This window comes from Brienomyrus brachyistius, chromosome 11 (assembly GCF_023856365.1).
Source record: "Brienomyrus brachyistius isolate T26 chromosome 11, BBRACH_0.4, whole genome shotgun sequence".
In the NCBI taxonomy this organism is placed as follows: domain Eukaryota; kingdom Metazoa; phylum Chordata; class Actinopteri; order Osteoglossiformes; family Mormyridae; genus Brienomyrus; species Brienomyrus brachyistius.
Window position 1 is genome coordinate 286,378 of NC_064543.1, and position 25,449 is coordinate 311,826.

Sequence of the window (25,449 nt, forward strand, 5' to 3'; positions counted from 1 at the left end):
ACAAAAAGCAAATTAATTGGATTATAAGTGAGATCTCAGGTTGCAAATAAAATGGCTCACCAGCTGATAAACAGCAGCTTTTATTGCCCATTGAAATATAACTACAGAAATTAATTTTTGCAAAAAAGAAAATACACGTTTGTGCATTTCTCAGTACATCAAAAACAGAACTGATTATAAAAGTATTTGTACTGAAAGCATACACAAGGTTTTCCTGTGTTACAGTGTGATTCCACAAGTAGAATTTTAGATATACAATGTTACAATTTTTGGAGACCATGGATTAGCAGTCTAGTAATTTGGCCCAAACTGTACTTCAGATTAAGTACTTAAATGACAAGAAGCATTGCAATCTTCATCTTTCAATCTTGGCTTACTTAACCCAAATGTAAAACAGCAGAAAAAATAATTACCATAAGCAGCAGAGAGTTGTCAGCTTATCATCTTGCATCTTCGAATTGTCACAGTGATCTTCCAGCCTCTGCCTCTGACACGGCCCCTGTCTGGCCAATCTCGGATTGCTTCTGGAATGAGATGCCTTGCAGGTCGACCTCCACGGAGTGAACACTGAAATCCCCCAGGCCCTGGAGCACCAAGACGGGACGGTGAAGTTCAACCACAGACAGGAATCCACCATCCTGCATGTCAATAGCCAGCCCCCACCTATTGGTTACCTGCGTGCTGTAAAGCACCTCCCTCACTCTCTCCTTCTGCATGGGCTCAGAGGTGAGCAGGAAGAGGAAGCCACCTCCTCCTGCCCCCGCCAGACTCTGGCCGAGGGCTAAAGGCTGCAGGGAATCCATCATCAGCCGCACCGCTGCAGGTTCGCACCCCGCAGCCATCACCTTCTTCTGCTGCCAGTAGCGGTTTACACAATTGCCCAGCCTGGGGAGGGATCCTGAAAGGGAGACAGCGGGGGGTCCTTTGGGTAATCTGGCATTTGTCAGGGATAATCTGGGGCCATATTGCTCGCCCTTGCTCACCGTCGATGCACGCCTGGGCACATTCCTCTGCGTTGCTCACCAGCTGCCTGATGTTCTCTACGATGGAGGGAAGCCGGCTATACCAGCTCCGCACCACGTCCTGCCAACACAGAGCCCACAGCGTTTCAGCTGCCTGATGTTCTCTACGTTGGAGGGAAGCCGGCTATACCAGCTCCGCACCACGTCCTGCAAACACAGAGCCCACAGCGTTTCAGCTGCCTGATGTTCTCTACGTTGGAGGGAAGCCGGCTATACCAGCTCCGCACCACGTCCTGCAAACACAGAGCCCACAGCGTTTCAGCTGCCTGATGTTCTCTACGTTGGAGGGAAGCCGGCTATACCAGCTCCGCACCACGTCCTGCCAACACAGAGCCCACAGCGTTTCAGCTGCCTGATGTTCTCTACGATGGAGGGAAGCCGGCTATACCAGCTCCGCACCACGTCCTGCAAACACAGAGCCCACAGCGTTTCAGCTGCCTGATGTTCTCTACGTTGGAGGGAAGCCGGCTATACCAGCTCCGCACCACGTCCTGCCAACACAGAGCCCACAGAGTTTCAGCTGCCTGATGTTCTCTACGATGGAGGGAACCCGGCTATACCAGCTCCGCACCACGTCCTGCAAACACAGAGCCCACAGCGTTTCAGCTGCCTGATGTTCTCTACGATGGAGGGAAGCCGGCTATACCAGCTCCGCACCACGTCCTGCCAACACAGAGCCCACAGCGTTTCAGCTGCCTGATGTTCTCTACGATGGAGGGAACCCGGCTATACCAGCTCCGCACCACGTCCTGATAACACAGAGCCCACAGCGTTTCAGCTGACTGATGTTCTCTACGTTGGAGGGAAGCCGGCTATACCAGCTCCGCACCACGTCCTGCCAACACAGAGCCCACAGCGTTTCAGCTGCCTGATGTTCTCTACGATGGAGGGAACCCGGCTATACCAGCTCCGCACCACGTCCTGCCAACACAGAGCCCACAGCGTTTCAGCTGACTGATGTTCTCTACGATGGAGGGAACCCGGCTATACCAGCTCCGCAGCACGTCCTGCAAACACAGAGCCCACAGCGTTTCAGCTGACTGATGTTCTCTACGATGGAGGGAAGCCGGCTATACCAGCTCCGCACCACGTCCTGCCAACACAGAGCCCACAGCGTTTCAGCTGCCTGATGTTCTCTACGATGGAGGGAACCCGGCTATACCAGCTCCGCACCACGTCCTGCCAACACAGAGCCCACAGCGTTTCAGCTGACTGATGTTCTCTACGATGGAGGGAACCCGGCTATACCAGCTCCGCACCACGTCCTGCCAACACAGAGCCCACAGCGTTTCAGCTGACTGATGTTCTCTACGATGGAGGGAACCCGGCTATACCAGCTCCGCACCACGTCCTGCCAACACAGAGCTCACAGCGTTTCAGCTGCCTGATGTTCTGTACGATGGAGGGAACCCGGCTATACCAGCTCCGCACCACGTCCTGCCAACACAGAGCCCACAGCGTTTCAGCTGACTGATGTTCTCTACGATGGAGGGAACCCGGCTATACCAGCTCCGCACCACGTCCTGCCAACACAGAGCTCACAGCGTTTCAGCTGCCTGATGTTCTCTACGATGGAGGGAACCCGGCTATACCAGCTCCGCACCACGTCCTGCCAACACAGAGCCCACAGCGTTTCAGCTGACTGATGTTCTCTACGATGGAGGGAACCCGGCTATACCAGCTCCGCACCACGTCCTGCCAACACAGAGCTCACAGCGTTTCAGCTGACTGATGTTCTCTACGATGGAGGGAAGCCGGCTATACCAGCTCCGCACCACGTCCTGCCAACACAGAGCCCACAGCGTTTCAGCTGCCTGATGTTCTCTACGATGGAGGGAAGCCGGCTATACCAGCTCCGCACCACGTCCTGCCAACACAGAGCCCACAGCGTTTCAGCTGCCTGATGTTCTCTACGATGGAGGGAAGCCGGCTATACCAGCTCCGCACCACGTCCTGCCAACACAGAGCCCACAGCGTTTCAGCTGCCTGATGTTCTCTACGATGGAGGGAAGCCGGCTATACCAGCTCCGCACCACGTCCTGCCAACACAGAGCCCACAGCGTTTCAGCTGCCTGATGTTCTCTACGATGGAGGGAACCCGGCTATACCAGCTCCGCCCCACGTCCTGCAAACACAGAGCCCACAGCGTTTCAGCTGACTGATGTTCTCTACGTTGGAGGGAAGCCGGCTATACCAGCTCCGCACCACGTCCTGCAAACACAGAGCCCACAGCGTTTCAGCTGACTGATGTTCTCTACGTTGGAGGGAAGCCGGCTATACCAGCTCCGCACCACGTCCTGCAAACACAGAGCCCACAGCGTTTCAGCTGACTGATGTTCTCTACGTTGGAGGGAAGCCGGCTATACCAGCTCCGCACCACGTCCTGCAAACACAGAGCCCACAGCGTTTCAGCTGACTGATGTTCTCTACGTTGGAGGGAAGCCGGCTATACCAGCTCCGCACCACGTCCTGCAAACACAGAGCCCACAGCGTTTCAGCTGCCTGATGTTCTCTACGATGGAGGGAACCCGGCTATACCAGCTCCGCACCACGTCCTGCAAACACAGAGCCCACAGCGTTTCAGCTACCTGATGTTCTCTACGATGGAGGGAACCCGGCTATACCAGCTCCGCACCACGTCCTGCAAACACAGAGCCCACAGCGTTTCAGCTGCCTGATGTTCTCTACGATGGAGGGAACCCGGCTATACCAGCTCCGCACCACGTCCTGCAAACACAGAGCCCACAGCGTTTCAGCTGACTGATGTTCTCTACGATGGAGGGAAGCTGGCTATACCAGCTCCGCACCACGTCCTGCAAACACAGAGCCCACAGCGTTTCAGCTGACTGATGTTCTCTACGATGGAGGGAACCCGGCTATACCAGCTCCGCACCACGTCCTGCCAACACAGAGCCCACAACGTTTCAGCTGCCTGATGTTCTCTATGTTGGAGGGAACCCGGCTATACCAGCTCCGCACCACGTCCTGCCAACACAGAGCCCACAGCGTTTCAGCTGCCTGATGTTCTCTACGTTGGAGGGAACCCGGCTATACCAGCTCCGCACCACGTCCTGCCAACACAGAGCCCACAGCGTTTCAGCTGCCTGATGTTCTCTACGATGGAGGGAAGCCGGCTATACCAGCTCCGCACCACGTCCTGCCAACACAGAGCCCACAGCGTTTCAGCTGACTGATGTTCTCTACGATGGAGGGAACCCGGCTATACCAGCTCCGCACCACGTCCTGCCAACACAGAGCCCACAGCGTTTCAGCTGACTGATGTTCTCTACGATGGAGGGAACCCGGCTATACCAGCTCCGCACCACGTCCTGCCAACACAGAGCCCACAGCGTTTCAGCTGCCTGATGTTCTCTACGATGGAGGGAAGCCGGCTATACCAGCTCCGCACCACGTCCTGCCAACACAGAGCCCACAGCGTTTCAGCTGCCTGATGTTCTCTACGATGGAGGGAACCCGGCTAAACCAGCTCCGCCCCACGTCCTGCCAACACAGAGCCCACAGCGTTTCAGCTGCCTGATGTTCTCTATGTTGGAGGGAAGCCGGCTATACCAGCTCCGCCCCACGTCCTGCAAACACAGAGCCCACAGCGTTTCAGCTGACTGATGTTCTCTACGTTGGAGGGAAGCCGGCTATACCAGCTCCGCACCACGTCCTGCCAACACAGAGCCCACAGCGTTTCAGCTGACTGATGTTCTCTACGTTGGAGGGAAGCCGGCTATACCAGCTCCGCACCACGTCCTGCAAACACAGAGCCCACAGCGTTTCAGCTGACTGATGTTCTCTACGTTGGAGGGAAGCCGGCTATACCAGCTCCGCACCACGTCCTGCAAACACAGAGCCCACAGCGTTTCAGCTGACTGATGTTCTCTACGATGGAGGGAACCCGGCTATACCAGCTCCGCACCACGTCCTGCCAACACAGAGCCCACAGCGTTTCAGCTGACTGATGTTCTCTACGATGGAGGGAACCCGGCTATACCAGCTCCGCACCACGTCCTGCCAACACAGAGCCCACAGCGTTTCAGCTGCCTGATGTTCTCTACGATGGAGGGAAGCCAGCTATACCAGCTCCGCACCACGTCCTGCCAACACAGAGCCCACAGCGTTTCAGCTGCCTGATGTTCTCTACGATGGAGGGAACCCGGCTATACCAGCTCCGCCCCACGTCCTGCCAACACAGAGCCCACAGCGTTTCAGCTGCCTGATGTTCTCTACGATGGAGGGAAGCCGGCTATACCAGCTCCGCACCACGTCCTGCCAACACAGAGCCCACAGCGTTTCAGCTGCCTGATGTTCTCTACGATGGAGGGAAGCCGGCTATACCAGCTCCGCACCACGTCCTGCCAACACAGAGCCCACAGCGTTTCAGCTGCCTGATGTTCTCTACGATGGAGGGAACCCGGCTATACCAGCTCCGCCCCACGTCCTGCCAACACAGAGCCCACAGCGTTTCAGCTGACTGATGTTCTCTACGTTGGAGGGAAGCCGGCTATACCAGCTCCGCACCACGTCCTGCCAACACAGAGCCCACAGCGTTTCAGCTGACTGATGTTCTCTACGTTGGAGGGAACCCGGCTATACCAGCTCCGCACCACGTCCTGCCAACACAGAGCCCACAGCGTTTCAGCTGCCTGATGTTCTCTACGTTGGAGGGAACCCGGCTATACCAGCTCCGCACCACGTCCTGCCAACACAGAGCCCACAGCGTTTCAGCTGCCTGATGTTCTCTACGATGGAGGGAAGCCGGCTATACCAGCTCCGCACCACGTCCTGCCAACACAGAGCCCACAGCGTTTCAGCTGACTGATGTTCTCTACGATGGAGGGAACCCGGCTATACCAGCTCCGCACCACGTCCTGCCAACACAGAGCCCACAGCGTTTCAGCTGACTGATGTTCTCTACGATGGAGGGAACCCGGCTATACCAGCTCCGCACCACGTCCTGCCAACACAGAGCCCACAGCGTTTCAGCTGCCTGATGTTCTCTACGATAGAGGGAAGCCGGCTATACCAGCTCCGCACCACGTCCTGCCAACACAGAGCCCACAGCGTTTCAGCTGCCTGATGTTCTCTACGATGGAGGGAACCCGGCTATACCAGCTCCGCCCCACGTCCTGCAAACACAGAGCCCACAGCGTTTCAGCTGACTGATGTTCTCTACGTTGGAGGGAACCCGGCTATACCAGCTCCGCACCACGTCCTGCAAACACAGAGCCCACAGCGTTTCAGCTGACTGATGTTCTCTACGTTGGAGGGAAGCCGGCTATACCAGCTCCGCACCACGTCCTGCAAACACAGAGCCCACAGCGTTTCAGCTGCCTGATGTTCTCTACGATGGAGGGAAGCCGGCTATACCAGCTCCGCACCACGTCCTGCCAACACAGAGCCCACAGCGTTTCAGCTGCCTGATGTTCTCTACGATGGAGGGAACCCGGCTAAACCAGCTCCGCCCCACGTCCTGCCAACACAGAGCCCACAGCGTTTCAGCTGCCTGATGTTCTCTACGATGGAGGGAAGCCGGCTATACCAGCTCCGCACCACGTCCTGCCAACACAGAGCCCACAGCGTTTCAGCTGCCTGATGTTCTCTACGATGGAGGGAAGCCGGCTATACCAGCTCCGCACCACGTCCTGCCAACACAGAGCCCACAGCGTTTCAGCTGACTGATGTTCTCTACGATGGAGGGAACCCGGCTATACCAGCTCCGCACCACGTCCTGCCAACACAGAGCCCACAGCGTTTCAGCTGACTGATGTTCTCTACGATGGAGGGAACCCGGCTATACCAGCTCCGCACCACGTCCTGCCAACACAGAGCCCACAGCGTTTCAGCTGCCTGATGTTCTCTATGTTGGAGGGAAGCCGGCTATACCAGCTCCGCCCCACGTCCTGCAAACACAGAGCCCACAGCGTTTCAGCTGACTGATGTTCTCTACGTTGGAGGGAAGCCGGCTATACCAGCTCCGCACCACGTCCTGCCAACACAGAGCCCACAGCGTTTCAGCTGACTGATGTTCTCTACGTTGGAGGGAAGCCGGCTATACCAGCTCCGCACCACGTCCTGCAAACACAGAGCCCACAGCGTTTCAGCTGACTGATGTTCTCTACGTTGGAGGGAAGCCGGCTATACCAGCTCCGCACCACGTCCTGCAAACACAGAGCCCACAGCGTTTCAGCTGACTGATGTTCTCTACGATGGAGGGAACCCGGCTATACCAGCTCCGCACCACGTCCTGCCAACACAGAGCCCACAGCGTTTCAGCTGACTGATGTTCTCTACGATGGAGGGAACCCGGCTATACCAGCTCCGCACCACGTCCTGCCAACACAGAGCCCACAGCGTTTCAGCTGCCTGATGTTCTCTACGATGGAGGGAAGCCAGCTATACCAGCTCCGCACCACGTCCTGCCAACACAGAGCCCACAGCGTTTCAGCTGCCTGATGTTCTCTACGATGGAGGGAACCCGGCTATACCAGCTCCGCCCCACGTCCTGCCAACACAGAGCCCACAGCGTTTCAGCTGCCTGATGTTCTCTACGATGGAGGGAAGCCGGCTATACCAGCTCCGCACCACGTCCTGCCAACACAGAGCCCACAGCGTTTCAGCTGCCTGATGTTCTCTACGATGGAGGGAAGCCGGCTATACCAGCTCCGCACCACGTCCTGCCAACACAGAGCCCACAGCGTTTCAGCTGCCTGATGTTCTCTACGATGGAGGGAACCCGGCTATACCAGCTCCGCCCCACGTCCTGCCAACACAGAGCCCACAGCGTTTCAGCTGACTGATGTTCTCTACGTTGGAGGGAAGCCGGCTATACCAGCTCCGCACCACGTCCTGCCAACACAGAGCCCACAGCGTTTCAGCTGACTGATGTTCTCTACGTTGGAGGGAACCCGGCTATACCAGCTCCGCACCACGTCCTGCCAACACAGAGCCCACAGCGTTTCAGCTGCCTGATGTTCTCTACGTTGGAGGGAACCCGGCTATACCAGCTCCGCACCACGTCCTGCCAACACAGAGCCCACAGCGTTTCAGCTGCCTGATGTTCTCTACGATGGAGGGAAGCCGGCTATACCAGCTCCGCACCACGTCCTGCCAACACAGAGCCCACAGCGTTTCAGCTGACTGATGTTCTCTACGATGGAGGGAACCCGGCTATACCAGCTCCGCACCACGTCCTGCCAACACAGAGCCCACAGCGTTTCAGCTGACTGATGTTCTCTACGATGGAGGGAACCCGGCTATACCAGCTCCGCACCACGTCCTGCCAACACAGAGCCCACAGCGTTTCAGCTGCCTGATGTTCTCTACGATAGAGGGAAGCCGGCTATACCAGCTCCGCACCACGTCCTGCCAACACAGAGCCCACAGCGTTTCAGCTGCCTGATGTTCTCTACGATGGAGGGAACCCGGCTATACCAGCTCCGCCCCACGTCCTGCAAACACAGAGCCCACAGCGTTTCAGCTGACTGATGTTCTCTACGTTGGAGGGAACCCGGCTATACCAGCTCCGCACCACGTCCTGCAAACACAGAGCCCACAGCGTTTCAGCTGACTGATGTTCTCTACGTTGGAGGGAAGCCGGCTATACCAGCTCCGCACCACGTCCTGCAAACACAGAGCCCACAGCGTTTCAGCTGCCTGATGTTCTCTACGATGGAGGGAAGCCGGCTATACCAGCTCCGCACCACGTCCTGCCAACACAGAGCCCACAGCGTTTCAGCTGCCTGATGTTCTCTACGATGGAGGGAACCCGGCTAAACCAGCTCCGCCCCACGTCCTGCCAACACAGAGCCCACAGCGTTTCAGCTGCCTGATGTTCTCTACGATGGAGGGAAGCCGGCTATACCAGCTCCGCACCACGTCCTGCCAACACAGAGCCCACAGCGTTTCAGCTGCCTGATGTTCTCTACGATGGAGGGAAGCCGGCTATACCAGCTCCGCACCACGTCCTGCCAACACAGAGCCCACAGCGTTTCAGCTGACTGATGTTCTCTACGATGGAGGGAACCCGGCTATACCAGCTCCGCACCACGTCCTGCCAACACAGAGCCCACAGCGTTTCAGCTGACTGATGTTCTCTACGATGGAGGGAACCCGGCTATACCAGCTCCGCACCACGTCCTGCCAACACAGAGCCCACAGCGTTTCAGCTGCCTGATGTTCTCTACGATGGAGGGAAGCCGGCTATACCAGCTCCGCACCACGTCCTGCCAACACAGAGCCCACAGCGTTTCAGCTGCCTGATGTTCTCTACGATGGAGGGAACCCGGCTATACCAGCTCCGCCCCACGTCCTGCAAACACAGAGCCCACAGCGTTTCAGCTGACTGATGTTCTCTACGTTGGAGGGAACCCGGCTATACCAGCTCCGCACCACGTCCTGCCAACACAGAGCCCACAGCGTTTCAGCTGCCTGATGTTCTCTACGATGGAGGGAACCCGGCTGTACCAGCTCTGCACCACGTCCTGCAAACACAGAGCCCACAGCGTTTCAGCTGACTGATGTTCTCTACGTTGGAGGGAAGCCGGCTATACCAGCTCCGCACCACGTCCTGCAAACACAGAGCCCACAGCGTTTCAGCTGACTGATGTTCTCTACGTTGGAGGGAAGCCGGCTATACCAGCTCCGCACCACGTCCTGCAAACACAGAGCCCACAGCGTTTCAGCTGCCTGATGTTCTCTACGATGGAGGGAACCCGGCTATACCAGCTCCGCACCACGTCCTGCAAACACAGAGCCCACAGCGTTTCAGCTGCCTGATGTTCTCTACGATGGAGGGAACCCGGCTATACCAGCTCCGCACCACGTCCTGCAAACACAGAGCCCACAGCGTTTCAGCTGCCTGATGTTCTCTACGATGGAGGGAACCCGGCTATACCAGCTCCGCACCACGTCCTGCCAACACAGAGCCCACAGCGTTTCAGCTGACTGATGTTCTCTACGTTGGAGGGAAGCCGGCTATACCAGCTCCGCACCAGGTCCTGCCAACACAGAGCCCACAGCGTTTCAGCTGCCTGATGTTCTCTACGATGGAGGGAACCCGGCTATACCAGCTCCGCACCACGTCCTGCAAACACAGAGCCCACAGCGTTTCAGCTGACTGATGTTCTCTACGATGGAGGGAAGCCGGCTATACCAGCTCCGCACCACGTCCTGCAAACACAGAGCCCACAGCGTTTCAGCTGACTGATGTTCTCTACGATGGAGGGAACCCGGCTATACCAGCTCCGCACCACGTCCTGCCAACACAGAGCCCACAACGTTTCAGCTGCCTGATGTTCTCTATGTTGGAGGGAACCCGGCTATACCAGCTCCGCACCACGTCCTGCCAACACAGAGCCCACAGCGTTTCAGCTGCCTGATGTTCTCTACGTTGGAGGGAACCCGGCTATACCAGCTCCGCACCACGTCCTGCCAACACAGAGCCCACAGCGTTTCAGCTGCCTGATGTTCTCTACGATGGAGGGAAGCCGGCTATACCAGCTCCGCACCACGTCCTGCCAACACAGAGCCCACAGCGTTTCAGCTGACTGATGTTCTCTACGATGGAGGGAACCCGGCTATACCAGCTCCGCACCACGTCCTGCCAACACAGAGCCCACAGCGTTTCAGCTGACTGATGTTCTCTACGATGGAGGGAACCCGGCTATACCAGCTCCGCACCACGTCCTGCCAACACAGAGCCCACAGCGTTACAGCTGCCTGATGTTCTCTACGATGGAGGGAAGCCGGCTATACCAGCTCCGCACCACGTCCTGCCAACACAGAGCCCACAGCGTTTCAGCTGCCTGATGTTCTCTACGATGGAGGGAACCCGGCTAAACCAGCTCCGCCCCACGTCCTGCCAACACAGAGCCCACAGCGTTTCAGCTGCCTGATGTTCTCTACGATGGAGGGAAGCCGGCTATACCAGCTCCGCACCACGTCCTGCCAACACAGAGCCCACAGCGTTTCAGCTGCCTGATGTTCTCTACGATGGAGGGAAGCCGGCTATACCAGCTCCGCACCACGTCCTGCCAACACAGAGCCCACAGCGTTTCAGCTGCCTGATGTTCTCTACGATGGAGGGAACCCGGCTATACCAGCTCCGCCCCACGTCCTGCCAACACAGAGCCCACAGCGTTTCAGCTGCCTGATGTTCTCTATGTTGGAGGGAAGCCGGCTATACCAGCTCCGCCCCACGTCCTGCAAACACAGAGCCCACAGCGTTTCAGCTGACTGATGTTCTCTACGTTGGAGGGAAGCCGGCTATACCAGCTCCGCACCACGTCCTGCCAACACAGAGCCCACAGCGTTTCAGCTGACTGATGTTCTCTACGTTGGAGGGAAGCCGGCTATACCAGCTCCGCACCACGTCCTGCAAACACAGAGCCCACAGCGTTTCAGCTGACTGATGTTCTCTACGTTGGAGGGAAGCCGGCTATACCAGCTCCGCACCACGTCCTGCAAACACAGAGCCCACAGCGTTTCAGCTGACTGATGTTCTCTACGATGGAGGGAACCCGGCTATACCAGCTCCGCACCACGTCCTGCCAACACAGAGCCCACAGCGTTTCAGCTGACTGATGTTCTCTACGATGGAGGGAACCCGGCTATACCATCTCCGCACCACGTCCTGCCAACACAGAGCCCACAGCGTTTCAGCTGCCTGATGTTCTCTACGATGGAGGGAAGCCAGCTATACCAGCTCCGCACCACGTCCTGCCAACACAGAGCCCACAGCGTTTCAGCTGCCTGATGTTCTCTACGATGGAGGGAACCCGGCTATACCAGCTCCGCCCCACGTCCTGCCAACACAGAGCCCACAGCGTTTCAGCTGCCTGATGTTCTCTACGATGGAGGGAAGCCGGCTATACCAGCTCCGCACCACGTCCTGCCAACACAGAGCCCACAGCGTTTCAGCTGCCTGATGTTCTCTACGATGGAGGGAAGCCGGCTATACCAGCTCCGCACCACGTCCTGCCAACACAGAGCCCACAGCGTTTCAGCTGCCTGATGTTCTCTACGATGGAGGGAACCCGGCTATACCAGCTCCGCCCCACGTCCTGCCAACACAGAGCCCACAGCGTTTCAGCTGCCTGATGTTCTCTATGTTGGAGGGAAGCCGGCTATACCAGCTCCGCCCCACGTCCTGCAAACACAGAGCCCACAGCGTTTCAGCTGACTGATGTTCTCTACGTTGGAGGGAAGCCGGCTATACCAGCTCCGCACCACGTCCTGCCAACACAGAGCCCACAGCGTTTCAGCTGACTGATGTTCTCTACGTTGGAGGGAACCCGGCTATACCAGCTCCGCACCACGTCCTGCCAACACAGAGCCCACAGCGTTTCAGCTGCCTGATGTTCTCTACGTTGGAGGGAACCCGGCTATACCAGCTCCGCACCACGTCCTGCCAACACAGAGCCCACAGCGTTTCAGCTGCCTGATGTTCTCTACGATGGAGGGAAGCCGGCTATACCAGCTCCGCACCACGTCCTGCCAACACAGAGCCCACAGCGTTTCAGCTGACTGATGTTCTCTACGATGGAGGGAACCCGGCTATACCAGCTCCGCACCACGTCCTGCCAACACAGAGCCCACAGCGTTTCAGCTGACTGATGTTCTCTACGATGGAGGGAACCCGGCTATACCAGCTCCGCACCACGTCCTGCCAACACAGAGCCCACAGCGTTTCAGCTGACTGATGTTCTCTACGATGGAGGGAACCCGGCTATACCATCTCCGCACCACGTCCTGCCAACACAGAGCCCACAGCGTTTCAGCTGCCTGATGTTCTCTACGATGGAGGGAAGCCAGCTATACCAGCTCCGCACCACGTCCTGCCAACACAGAGCCCACAGCGTTTCAGCTGCCTGATGTTCTCTACGATGGAGGGAACCCGGCTATACCAGCTCCGCCCCACGTCCTGCCAACACAGAGCCCACAGCGTTTCAGCTGCCTGATGTTCTCTACGATGGAGGGAAGCCGGCTATACCAGCTCCGCACCACGTCCTGCCAACACAGAGCCCACAGCGTTTCAGCTGCCTGATGTTCTCTACGATGGAGGGAAGCCGGCTATACCAGCTCCGCACCACGTCCTGCCAACACAGAGCCCACAGCGTTTCAGCTGCCTGATGTTCTCTACGATGGAGGGAACCCGGCTATACCAGCTCCGCCCCACGTCCTGCCAACACAGAGCCCACAGCGTTTCAGCTGCCTGATGTTCTCTATGTTGGAGGGAAGCCGGCTATACCAGCTCCGCCCCACGTCCTGCAAACACAGAGCCCACAGCGTTTCAGCTGACTGATGTTCTCTACGTTGGAGGGAAGCCGGCTATACCAGCTCCGCACCACGTCCTGCCAACACAGAGCCCACAGCGTTTCAGCTGACTGATGTTCTCTACGTTGGAGGGAACCCGGCTATACCAGCTCCGCACCACGTCCTGCCAACACAGAGCCCACAGCGTTTCAGCTGCCTGATGTTCTCTACGTTGGAGGGAACCCGGCTATACCAGCTCCGCACCACGTCCTGCCAACACAGAGCCCACAGCGTTTCAGCTGCCTGATGTTCTCTACGATGGAGGGAAGCCGGCTATACCAGCTCCGCACCACGTCCTGCCAACACAGAGCCCACAGCGTTTCAGCTGACTGATGTTCTCTACGATGGAGGGAACCCGGCTATACCAGCTCCGCACCACGTCCTGCCAACACAGAGCCCACAGCGTTTCAGCTGACTGATGTTCTCTACGATGGAGGGAACCCGGCTATACCAGCTCCGCACCACGTCCTGCCAACACAGAGCCCACAGCGTTTCAGCTGCCTGATGTTCTCTACGATGGAGGGAAGCCGGCTATACCAGCTCCGCACCACGTCCTGCCAACACAGAGCCCACAGCGTTTCAGCTGCCTGATGTTCTCTACGATGGAGGGAACCCGGCTAAACCAGCTCCGCCCCACGTCCTGCCAACACAGAGCCCACAGCGTTTCAGCTGCCTGATGTTCTCTACGATGGAGGGAAGCCGGCTATACCAGCTCCGCACCACGTCCTGCCAACACAGAGCCCACAGCGTTTCAGCTGCCTGATGTTCTCTACGATGGAGGGAAGCCGGCTATACCAGCTCCGCACCACGTCCTGCCAACACAGAGCCCACAGCGTTTCAGCTGCCTGATGTTCTCTACGATGGAGGGAACCCGGCTATACCAGCTCCGCCCCACGTCCTGCCAACACAGAGCCCACAGCGTTTCAGCTGCCTGATGTTCTCTATGTTGGAGGGAAGCCGGCTATACCAGCTCCGCCCCACGTCCTGCAAACACAGAGCCCACAGCGTTTCAGCTGACTGATGTTCTCTACGTTGGAGGGAAGCCGGCTATACCAGCTCCGCACCACGTCCTGCCAACACAGAGCCCACAGCGTTTCAGCTGACTGATGTTCTCTACGTTGGAGGGAAGCCGGCTATACCAGCTCCGCACCACGTCCTGCAAACACAGAGCCCACAGCGTTTCAGCTGACTGATGTTCTCTACGTTGGAGGGAAGCCGGCTATACCAGCTCCGCACCACGTCCTGCAAACACAGAGCCCACAGCGTTTCAGCTGACTGATGTTCTCTACGATGGAGGGAACCCGGCTATACCAGCTCCGCACCACGTCCTGCCAACACAGAGCCCACAGCGTTTCAGCTGACTGATGTTCTCTACGATGGAGGGAACCCGGCTATACCAGCTCCGCACCACGTCCTGCCAACACAGAGCCCACAGCGTTTCAGCTGCCTGATGTTCTCTACGATGGAGGGAAGCCGGCTATACCAGCTCCGCACCACGTCCTGCCAACACAGAGCCCACAGCGTTTCAGCTGCCTGATGTTCTCTACGATGGAGGGAACCCGGCTATACCAGCTCCGCCCCACGTCCTGCCAACACAGAGCCCACAGCGTTTCAGCTGCCTGATGTTCTCTACGATGGAGGGAAGCCGGCTATACCAGCTCCGCACCACGTCCTGCCAACACAGAGCCCACAGCGTTTCAGCTGACTGATGTTCTCTATGTTGGAGGGAAGCCGGCTATACCAGCTCCGCCCCACGTCCTGCAAACACAGAGCCCACAGCGTTTCAGCTGACTGATGTTCTCTACGTTGGAGGGAAGCCGGCTATACCAGCTCCGCACCACGTCCTGCCAACACAGAGCCCACAGCGTTTCAGCTGACTGATGTTCTCTACGTTGGAGGGAAGCCGGCTATACCAGCTCCGCACCACGTCCTGCAAACACAGAGCCCACAGCGTTTCAGCTGACTGATGTTCTCTACGATGGAGGGAAGCCGGCTATACCAGCTCCGCACCACGTCCTGCCAACACAGAGCCCACAGCGTTTCAGCTGCCTGATGTTCTCTACGATGGAGGGAAGCCGGCTATACCAGCTCCGCACCACGTCCTGCCAACACAGAGCCCACAGCGTTTCAGCTGCCTGATGTTCTCTACGATGGAGGGAACCCGGCTATACCAGCTCCGCCCCACGTCCTGCCAACACAGAGCCCACAGCGTTTCAGCTGCCTGATGTTCTCTATGTTGGAGGGAAGCCGGCTATACCAGCTCCGCCCCACGTCCTGCAAACACAGAGCCCACAGCGTTTCAGCTGACTGATGTTCTCTACGTTGGAGGGAAGCCGGCTATACCAGCTCCGCACCACGTCCTGCAAACACAGAGCCCACAGCGTTTCAGCTGACTGATGTTCTCTACGTTGGAGGGAAGCCGGCTATACCAGCTCCGCACCACGTCCTGCAAACACAGAGCCCACAGCGTTTCAGCTGCCTGATGTTCTCTACGATGGAGGGAACCCGGCTATACCAGCTCCGCACCACGTCCTGCCAACACAGAGCCCACAGCGTTTCAGCTGCCTGATGTTCTCTACGTTGGAGGGAACCCGGCTATACCAGCTCCGCCCCACGTCCTGCCAACACAGAGCCCACAGCGTTTCAGCTGCCTGATGTTCTCTACGATGGAGGGAAGCCGGCTATACCAGCTCCGCACCACGTCCTGCAAACACAGAGCCCACAGCGTTTCAGCTGACTGATGTTCTCTACGATGGAGGGAACCCGGCTATACCAGCTCCGCACCACGTCCTGCCAACACAGAGCCCACAGCGTTTCAGCTGCCTGATGTTCTCTACGTTGGAGGGAACCCGGCTATACCAGCTCCGCACCACGTCCTGCCAACACAGAGCCCACAGTGTTTCAGCTGCCTGATGTTCTCTAGGTTGGAGGGAAGCCGGCTATACCAGCTCTGCACCACGTCCTGCAAACACAGAGCCCACAGCGTTTCAGCTGACTGATGTTCTCTACGATGGAGGGAAGCCGGCTATACCAGCTCCGCACCACGTCCTGCCAACACAGAGCCCACAGCGTTTCAGCTGCCTGATGTTCTCTACGATGGAGGGAAGCCGGCTATACCAGCTCCGCACCACGTCCTGCAAACACAGAGCCCACAGCGTTTCAGCTGCCTAAATACCTAATCAGTCCCAAGAGTGCAATTCACTATTGCCTCGTTTCCACCAACATGGTGTCGGCACTGGTGCCAGTGTTGGGCTGGTTCTCGCTTGGTGCCTTTTCAGGACCTACCCATGTTTCCACCCGTTTCAAAAGGAGTGGGACAGAAACGTTACGTAGGTGGAAGTGAAAGTAAAGTAAAAGTTATTCTGCTAATAAGCTGGCAAGTTGTTTCACTAGCAGCACCAGCGATATTAGACCAAACTATATTGGTTATTCCATGATTGAATTTTCTCGGCATGGGGACGGTTTGGACTGACAACCCGTCCCACTTTAGCTGACCTTACAGTCCCAAATTCTGAGACCAGCTTTTCTGTGGTACCGTGCTAGAGCTACAGTGGAAACATGTGGATCTAGTTCTCGATTGGGAAAAAGTCCACTAGTAGCACATCACATTAGTAGAAACAAGGCATGTGAGAGTACAGCTGGAGAGAACCTGCAGCAGATTGCGGGCCAGGCGTGTCTTGCCCGTGTAGACCAGCAGGAGGTGCTGTTGCAAGGACTGCAGAAAGTCCTCTGAGAGATTCAGTTTCTCCACCTGCACCTTCAGTGGCAGGCAGGCACTGGAGCGTGCCAACTTGACGCCGCCCACTAGACCCCCCACCTGGTCCTGCCACCCGCCACCTGCCCATGGAGAGAGGCTGTAGTTAAATGTCACATAGCTTCATAAGTGAACTAGCCCTTTTATATGACATAAGCAGTACAATCTTAGCTATAACACCCTTCATTTTCATTAAAGCTCCAGGTCTTGCCTGTGGTCAGAGTCTGTTCCAGGTGCAGTACGGCATGAATGAGGGAGTTCGTGTCTACCATGCGTCCCATACACCTGTACACAGCAGCCAGCGCTGCTCCGGCCAAGATGCTGCTGGTACCTGAGGGATGAGTAAGGATGCTGGGATGGAAAAGGATGCAGTAGATGGCAGCTTTCATCCTGAAAGTCTCGGCTATCTTGCTCTCGCTCCTTCTTTCCTATTTCGCTCTCAGCCCTTACACTTCACCCACTGGCTGTATCCCCCTCTGTCCTTCTCTATCTTACCCATCCCAGAGCCATGGGGGAGGAGTGACCAGCTGTGCAGCTCCAGGCCCCCTCCACAGCCCTGCAGCAGCTGATCAACCAGGGTCTGCTGGGTAGACAGTGTGACCAGACCACTGCACACACACACTGCCTTCAGGAGTGCGCCTGCGGGACAGACAGCAAGGGGCATGAGCAAACGGCCTGCAGACTCACGCAATGGAACGGGCTCACTGAAGAAGCTGCAGGGCATGCTCACCGGGCGCCTGCGGCTGGCAGTGGTCCTCCAGGTCTCGCAGTGTCTCGCACATGGTCTCTGTGGTAACCCTGCAGTCCTGCCCCCCACTGGTGCTGACCAGAAGCAGCCGAGGCTCCCTAATGCGACGTGCCCTGGCACCTATTGGCCGTTCTCCATCAACTTTCACAGCCACATTTACCACCGTGCCCCCGCACTCGAACGCGATCGGGGGGGTGTCAGTCCAGCCCCCTAACGAAAAGAGGAATAGCAACAACAAAAAAATCTAAAATACATTTTGAACAAAACAAATAAAGCAAGAAATAACACCTGCTGGAGGTCCCAGAAGGGGAATATAAAAGTAAAATAATTTCTAATTCCATCATACGACACTCACCTGAGAGATCCAGTCGTGCAGGGCACTCAAACTCCTGCCACTCCCCAATGGGAGGCACCTCACCCTGGCTAACAGCAACGAAGCGCTGTGCTGACATCACCGCCTGTCGAAGCAGCACCTGTCCCGCCCCTTCATAGTGCCTTGCTGCCCTCACAAGCAAGTCTGGTCTGTTGAGAGAAGTTATGCACAGAATGTTAACTCTGGTCACAATATCGATGTTGATAATCTTTATTACGTTTCTTCCAAAGATTCTTCTCTTACCTGTTGAGCCAGTTTTTTCTCTCAACCGCCAGAGCTTTAACACCGCCCAGAAGGTCCCCTTTCTCCAGAAGAGCAAAGGCTGGGGCCCAGCAAGGATTTGCTGCTGGCCCACTTCGTAGACCCCCTTTACCTTCCCCCGCCATACAACCCAGCACATCTGCCACGCAGGCAAGACAGCGGGCAGCTACGCCAAGGTCTTCACTACTTCCAGCTGCCACTGGACAAAACAAGCACAGGAAGGTAGTTTCAATTACAGAAAAGCAAATATAAACAAAAATTATATTTTAATCGTATGTCTGTCAAATATGGTCAGAGTGGTGGCTCTGAGGCTAGGAAGGTTGCTGTTTTTTTGCCAGGAGTGATCCTACTCTGAGCAAGGCCCTTAACCTGCAATTGCTTCATCTTGAGTATGATGTTAATCTACATCCAGCCCTGCAAGCAGGTCCTCCATCTTGCAGGGAAAATTTGGGGGGCAGGTGGCAGGATTGGCACTCCAGCCACTGGAAAAATCTTGCACTGTTCCATTCAGACTAGTGTGGTGTTGAGGTGTCCCCCACCACACAGCTACACTCAGGCTTGTGATTCGTCATGTGGTGGGTGTGGCAACACGCTGTAATCAGCGGATGCTCCTTACCTCTACCTCAAATAGTGGTAAAAGTCAACATTTCTCACCGAAGTCCAGCGTTTGCAGCAAATTCTCCTGCTGGCCCCCTAAAACTGTGGCCCTGATGCTGGGGAGAAGGCTCTGCTCTGTCCTGCCCTTCAGAGTGTCCACTGTTCTTCTCTGTGCTGCCTGAAAGAAAAGTTCCCGTCTCCAGTGCAGCTCCTCCTGCTGGTCGGTGCAGGACAGCACCTCTCTGAGAGACAGCTTCCACGCCTCCCTCCACTCCTTCACTCTCCCAGCCCCTTCCAGCAGCCCTTCCACCCCTTCCAGTCCCACAGCACCCCTGCTGGGCAGGAGGACGGGGAAAAGGCGGGCATCCAGCAAACATGGAGGTCCTGCTCCCTTATCTGCAGTCCCCCAAATCTCTCCTGGCCTAAATCAAAATGGACTGATTACATTTTCTCACCAGTTTTTATAACCATTTAAAAAAAGCATAATCTGTTGTAAGTTTTATTGTTCTATTTTGTTTCTCTTTGTCGAAGATTTGAGCTGATGGCAGGAAAGGGAAGGCAAGCTTAAGCAGAGGCCTACTGTATCCCGGTGCGACTGCAATAGCTGCTCCATTTCTCGTTCAGGAATGTGGCAGCAGGGTCAGCGCACGAAGCCTGAGTAGATGGAACAGGACAGAGAGGGATCAGATACAGTGTGTATAACAGGACAGAGAGGGATCAGATACAGTGTGTATAACAGGACAGAGAGGGATCAGATACAGTGTGTATAACAGGACAGAGAGGGATCAGATACAGTGTGTATAACAGGACAGAGAGGGATCAGATACAGTGTGTATAACAGGACAGAGAGGGATCAGATTCAGTGTGTATAACAGGACAGGGCTCATAAATAAGGTGTATAACACATCACTGTCAAAGAGCATTTGGTTTAGGGCTGGGCGATATGGCGAAATCTTTTTTTTTTCATATCAAATGATACTGATAATTATCGTAATCTAATATGAGTCATTATTTCTTTACCTCAATGTTCCATTTTTGCTGAAAATTGCTTTCGATTCGGAATATGAAAAAGGTGACACATTGAATGAACTGCAAACTGAAATCTAATATTAATAATTAAATCATAACAAAAATAAACGTTTTTTTGCCACAGGACATAACACTAGAAAACGCTGACAGTATGTTTTGTTTTCTCTGACTGGCTCGCTCTTCATTCCAGACAACGGATTTCACTAGAGCTGTGCTATAGGCCCTAAAAATGATATCACAATATTTTCACAATATTGGTATTTACCACAATATTGTGAAAGTCATATGCAGAATTCAGTAAAACATGACATATCGTTGTGCGTTTATCTGGTTATGATGACCAAATTGTGTTACTAATAGTTATGGAGCAGGTGACAGGAATACTGAGAAGCTACCCCAATAAAAGTCTCATTCCTTGGTGGTGTTCATATGATAATAGCGCATTATAACTGTTAATTATGCAAGAGAGTAAGTGGTAGGGCTATATCATGATAGTCACGATATTCAAAATGGTGACAACATCCATCCATCCATCCACTGTCGAAACTGCTTATCCTACTGGGTTGCAGGGGGTGCAGAGCCTATCCTGGAAGCAATGAGCACGAGGCAGGGAACAACCTAGGATGAGAGGGCCAGCCCATCGTAGGGCACACTCACACACCATCCACTCACACATGCACACCTACAGGCAATTTAGCAACTCCAATTACCCTCAGCATGTCTCTGCACTGAGGGGGGGATACCGGAGAACCCGAAGGAAACCCCACGACAACATGGGGAGATGCTGCTACCTCCAAGTCATCATGCCTTCCCAGTACAATGAGATATTGTCAGGGTATGTGCACAGCAGATTTCATAACCACCAGACAATGCTGCTACCTCCAAGTCATCATGCCTTCCCAGTACAGTGAGATATTGTCAGGATATGTGCACAGCAGATTTCATAACCACCAGACAATGCTGCTACCTCCAAGTCATCATGCCTTCCCAGTACAATGAGATATTGTCAGGGTACGTGCACAGCAGATTTCATAACCACCAGAGAATGCTGCTACCTCCAAGTCATCATGCCTTCCCAGTACAGTGAGATATTGTCAGGGTACGTGCACAGCAGATTTCATAACCACCAGACAATGCTGCTACCTCCAAGTCATCATGCCTTCCCAGTACAGTGAGATATTGTCAGGGTACGTGCACAGCAGATTTCATAACCACCAGACAATGCTGCTACCTCCAAGTCATCATGCCTTCCCAGTACAGTGAGATATTGTCAGGGTACGTGCACAGCAGATTTCATAACCACCAGATAATGCTGCTACCTCCAAGTCATCATGTCTTCCCAGTACAGTGAAGACAATGAGTTTCAGGTCTCCCAGCTGTACTCGGTGTCTCTGGATAATGATGTTACTCGGCAGCGACGGGCACAAGGCTGAGGCACTGAAGTCTAAGCCTGACAGAAAACAGCCTGATGGTATCACCATGGGCCCCTGAAAGACAGGAGGAGAGTCTTGAGGTCAAGATTGATTTACGGAGCAGGTCATGAAGAAAAAGACTTTCGAGTGGACTGGGCGGAGCACTTCCACTGACCTGCAGGCAACAGTGCTGGATAACAGTTCCAGACAGAACACTGACGTCTCCCTCTAGCACACTGTTTATCACTTTGCTGTCCTCACTCACCAGCTGCAATTTCTGTGAGGAAGAGAACGATAGCTGGTTCAGTGATTAGCATTAATACACCCAATGCAGTTATTAGTATTAATTCAGTGCTTAGTATTAATACCCAATTCAGTGGTTAATAACAATACATAATTCAGTGATTAGTATTAATATTCAGAACTGAGTAAAGACTATTCTGACCTGCACGTGTGATAAGGTTTCTCTTTTACTCTCTCTCTCTGTAATTCGTCTGATATGTTCATCTCCTGAGACGGTCAAGTAATCGTAGCAGCCATCTGGAACATAGACTGCAGATACGTGCCACTAAAAATTAGCAACTGCGAAGCAACCAAGACAGTGCAAGTATGACTGCTAACAAAACACAGCAGGAGAGGGAGACCGTGGTACCTATAGTGAGAGGTATCCCCCGCAGCATCTTCCACAACACTGCCCTGGCACTCCTCACCGGTGCCCCCTGTGGGCCACTCGGGGAAATGCAGCCTTGCCTCTCTCCATCCATGAATTGCTTCTCATTCACATCCAGACACAAGCAAAGAAGGACATCCAAAAAGAGGGAGATCTACCACAGGAAAATTAATGGCAAAGTTATAAATAAATAAATACTCAAAAACTAGACCAGTAAAATTATGAGAAACAACTAATTTAAAATCATAGATGGAAAATAAAGGAAAGGGAGGGTAGTGCAGAAGCTAGAGAGAGATGGAGCAGCAAAGACCTGTAGGGAAGGGGCCCCAGAGTCCATGCCCATGTAGGTGCAGCCATCTAGGGGGGGGCACACGTGTGTCTGGAGCAGACGCTCTGAAGCCTGCCTGCAGAAGAACACCGGCCCAGAGACCTGTGGGGAGAGGACACCACACAAAGGTGATGTTCTGCCTGCTCTGACATAAAGGCCCGGGACGACCCGAGGGCCAATACTGTTCACACTGTTATGAAGCTTCACTTTTAGATTTACATTTTTATGTCAGAAGGGGTAGAGATGGAGGATGCCGCTTTTAGCAATTATTATTATTTATAATGTTTACCAATGTTAACTCCACTAACCCACAAGGAGAAAGAGAGAGGTTATGGACAAACCAAAGGGACTTTGCCATCTGTCTGCATGGCTTGGCGAATCCTGTCCTTGGGGCCCCTGTAAATGATGTCACGCACTCTGTCCTGAAGGAGCAGACAGGCTGCAGTGTTAATCCTTGACTTTCATACCGCTTAAAATATCACCACCCATTTAGTACATCAATATGCCCGATTTGTAGCACAAACATTAATAGCGCTTTATCACTCATGATGTGGGACGACGCAAGAGCCTGTGTACCTGCCCATCAGTGAGGTAAACCCCATGATTGGTGGCATAGGATACGCTGCCAGGCAGAGACACCACTCGAACCCCTGAGAACCCCTCCCAGGAAATGGCTGAGGAAGGGAAAAGACAGAGAGAGCATGTCAGAGGGTCTCTGCGCCCTGATACATCAGTGTCAGGGGGGACAGCCTGCACACCTCACCGGGGGCTGTGGGCAGGGTCAGCATAGCGTCCGTGCTGCACACCCACACGCCCGGAGGAGAGCCTGGACAGATCTGTCATGAGAAAAACACAGCAAGAATGTCCAAGGGCAAAGATTTCCAAATCAGTGATCCACCACGGGGGCCAGCATTCCAAACATGGCTGCATGGGTACATATGAACTTACATATATGCATACATACATAATACATACACACACATATAAATGTACATGCATAGTCCCCCAGTCCTACAGCAACCCCCCCCCCCAAAAAAAACAGTAATAAATTAATAAATTAAAATCAATAAATATCGAGTGCATGAGTACCTGCTGTACCTCCTATCTTTTGTAAATAATGACAAAACATTACACAGACTGCACAGCATGACAGCTCTCCCTGGACAGCGTGGTGTGCTAGAGCGCCCCCTTCTGACCTGCTTCGTCAGACAGTCCAGCAGCAGGTCCAAGCAGCAGACAGGCTGCTCTGCTTTTGCCTGGCTCTGTGCAGGCAGCCAGCTGAACGCCCTGCCGCAGCTGTCCCATGGGAAGTCCCGGCCCTGTAAGCGGCAACACAAGATACTATGTCTCCCACCAATTAAATAATCCTGTTAATTACTCCTTCCGTGTTTCAGCTCCCCCACTTTTCTCTTCCCTGCCTCCTGTCAACCGGTTTTTTCCAGTTCCTCACTAATTTCTTACCGTGTGCAGTATGAGGATGTGGGCATCATCCAGCACATCTGCAGTCACCACCTAGAAAAGCGTTCCTCAGTTAAGGCCGCAGCACAAATCGAATTGCGGTGATACCGAGGGCACAACGATGCAGCAGTCTGTCAGTGTCACGCACAAGCCCCGTAAAACAACAGCAGAGTCGCTTACAGTGTGTCCTGCCCTGGCACTCAGGTGCTCAGTAGCCACAAGCAAAGCATTGAGGGTGGCTCCTCCACTTCCCAGGCACTGCTCAGGGTCCGACACTATAAGCAACAGCGCCTCTTGTGGCAGGTGACCGCACTGCTGGCGTAACTCCAGCTCTGGAAGATTAACACGTTTATTAAGAATGATGTTCTTTAAATTGTCAATCGACTAAAAATAAAATTGCAATCTATGGCTTTATAACATGCTCAGCCATAGAAAAAGAGCTGATAATTAATTATACAGCTTTTATTAGCGAGAGAGATCTCATTGCCTCTCAGTCACAGAAATTCTTTCTATCAGGTAACATTAAATACATAAATTTAATGCAATAAATGTTAACGCTTTAAACACTTTCTAACATGCTATCTACTTACCTTTTTGAATGGCATACACACTGTCCTTGTGCTGGCATGTTAGCACAACAACTGTCCAGTTGAGCGGCTGAAGGTGTGACATGTTTGAATATCCACCGCCTCATAACTGCTCAGTGTCTGATGAGTATGTCTCGATGCTCTTTTAGAAGATCCAGTTATAATTTAAAAAGGGAAATGAACATGTGAACATAGAACTAAAAAGTAAATGAACATGTGAAACACCATATAAGTGTAGAGGCCTGATCATTTCTTATCACTTGAAATAAACTTCAGTTTTCAGTTGTTTTGTCTATAATTTACGCGCAAGAATGTTAGTTTTGTAGGACTATGTGACGTTTTTCTGCTTGATTTTGATGAGATTCCAGATGGGGGTTACTTATGTAGGAAATACAGGATTAGATCTAATCTAATTAAGTTTCCATATATGTCATGTCCTGTTATTGCTGCTATTTTTGTCTCGTAATGAAATAGGCAGACCTTAGTAATTTGCCGTGTTTTTATTTTTATCTGACGGTTTGTTTTCGAAGTGTGGGGCAGCGATTGGTCAGTGCGTCAAACATCACGTCAACTACCACAACCAGTTAATTCGTCAGGTATCGAGCTAACTCATAAAAATAAACATGAAGTAAAATACATTTGTAGCCGAAGATTTATCCGACATATTACGCTTCATCATAATCGGAATTAGACGTAGATGTAATTCTTACATGTTTCGAAAATATTTGCTTTTGTTTTCTTACCGTTCATAGCTTTCGAGTAAAGAGAGGGCTCTTCCGGACTGCAATCACGAGAGGGAAGTTCTGGGAATTATGGGTGTTGTAGTGTTACGATAAAGCACCGTTTTATTGGCAAGACTATTTCTTTCACTCTGTGCGAATCTGAGCCA

General features: G+C 54.0%; 1 protein-coding gene across 21 annotated transcripts; it reads right to left on the reverse strand.

Moving 5' to 3' along the window:
- Positions 1-64: 64 nt before the first annotated feature.
- LOC125751759 (L-fucose kinase) lies at positions 65-25,367 on the reverse strand. Of its 21 annotated transcripts, XM_049031002.1 has the most exons (25): positions 25,304-25,367; positions 24,564-24,702; positions 24,154-24,305; positions 23,977-24,027; positions 23,712-23,834; positions 23,279-23,351; positions 23,092-23,189; positions 22,857-22,937; positions 22,498-22,617; positions 22,170-22,341; positions 21,963-22,069; positions 21,693-21,794; positions 21,425-21,592; positions 19,657-19,730; positions 19,134-19,498; positions 18,462-18,678; positions 18,201-18,367; positions 17,828-18,055; positions 17,593-17,736; positions 17,309-17,428; positions 16,993-17,180; positions 3,611-3,663; positions 984-1,030; positions 675-898; positions 65-584 (listed from the first exon to the last, which is right to left on the reverse strand). In XM_049031002.1, the coding sequence occupies exons 2-25, from the start codon at positions 24,643-24,645 to the stop codon at positions 462-464; spliced, it is 3,279 nt and encodes a 1,092-aa protein (XP_048886959.1). In that variant the 5' UTR covers positions 24,646-24,702; positions 25,304-25,367; the 3' UTR covers positions 65-461. The 21 variants fall into 21 exon arrangements, with proteins under 21 accessions (XP_048886959.1, XP_048886958.1, XP_048886979.1 ...); XM_049031001.1 differs by lacking the exon at positions 3,611-3,663 and having other exon boundaries at positions 984-1,083; XM_049031006.1 differs by lacking the exons at positions 65-584; positions 675-898; positions 984-1,030 and adding an exon at positions 1,095-1,202.
- Positions 25,368-25,449: the final 82 nt, after the last annotated feature.

Coding starts and splice junctions, on each gene's coding strand:
- LOC125751759 (XM_049031001.1), bottom strand. CDS start 24,645: ATGTCACACCTTCAGCCGCTCAACTGGACAGTTGTTGTGCTAACATGC. Junction 18,679..19,133: donor GCTGCAAACGCTGGACTTCG/GTGAGAAATGTT, acceptor TGTTTTGTCCAG/TGGCAGCTGGAAGTAGTGAA. Junction 17,181..17,308: donor GGAACAGACTCTGACCACAG/GCAAGACCTGGA, acceptor CTCCATGGGCAG/GTGGCGGGTGGCAGGACCAG.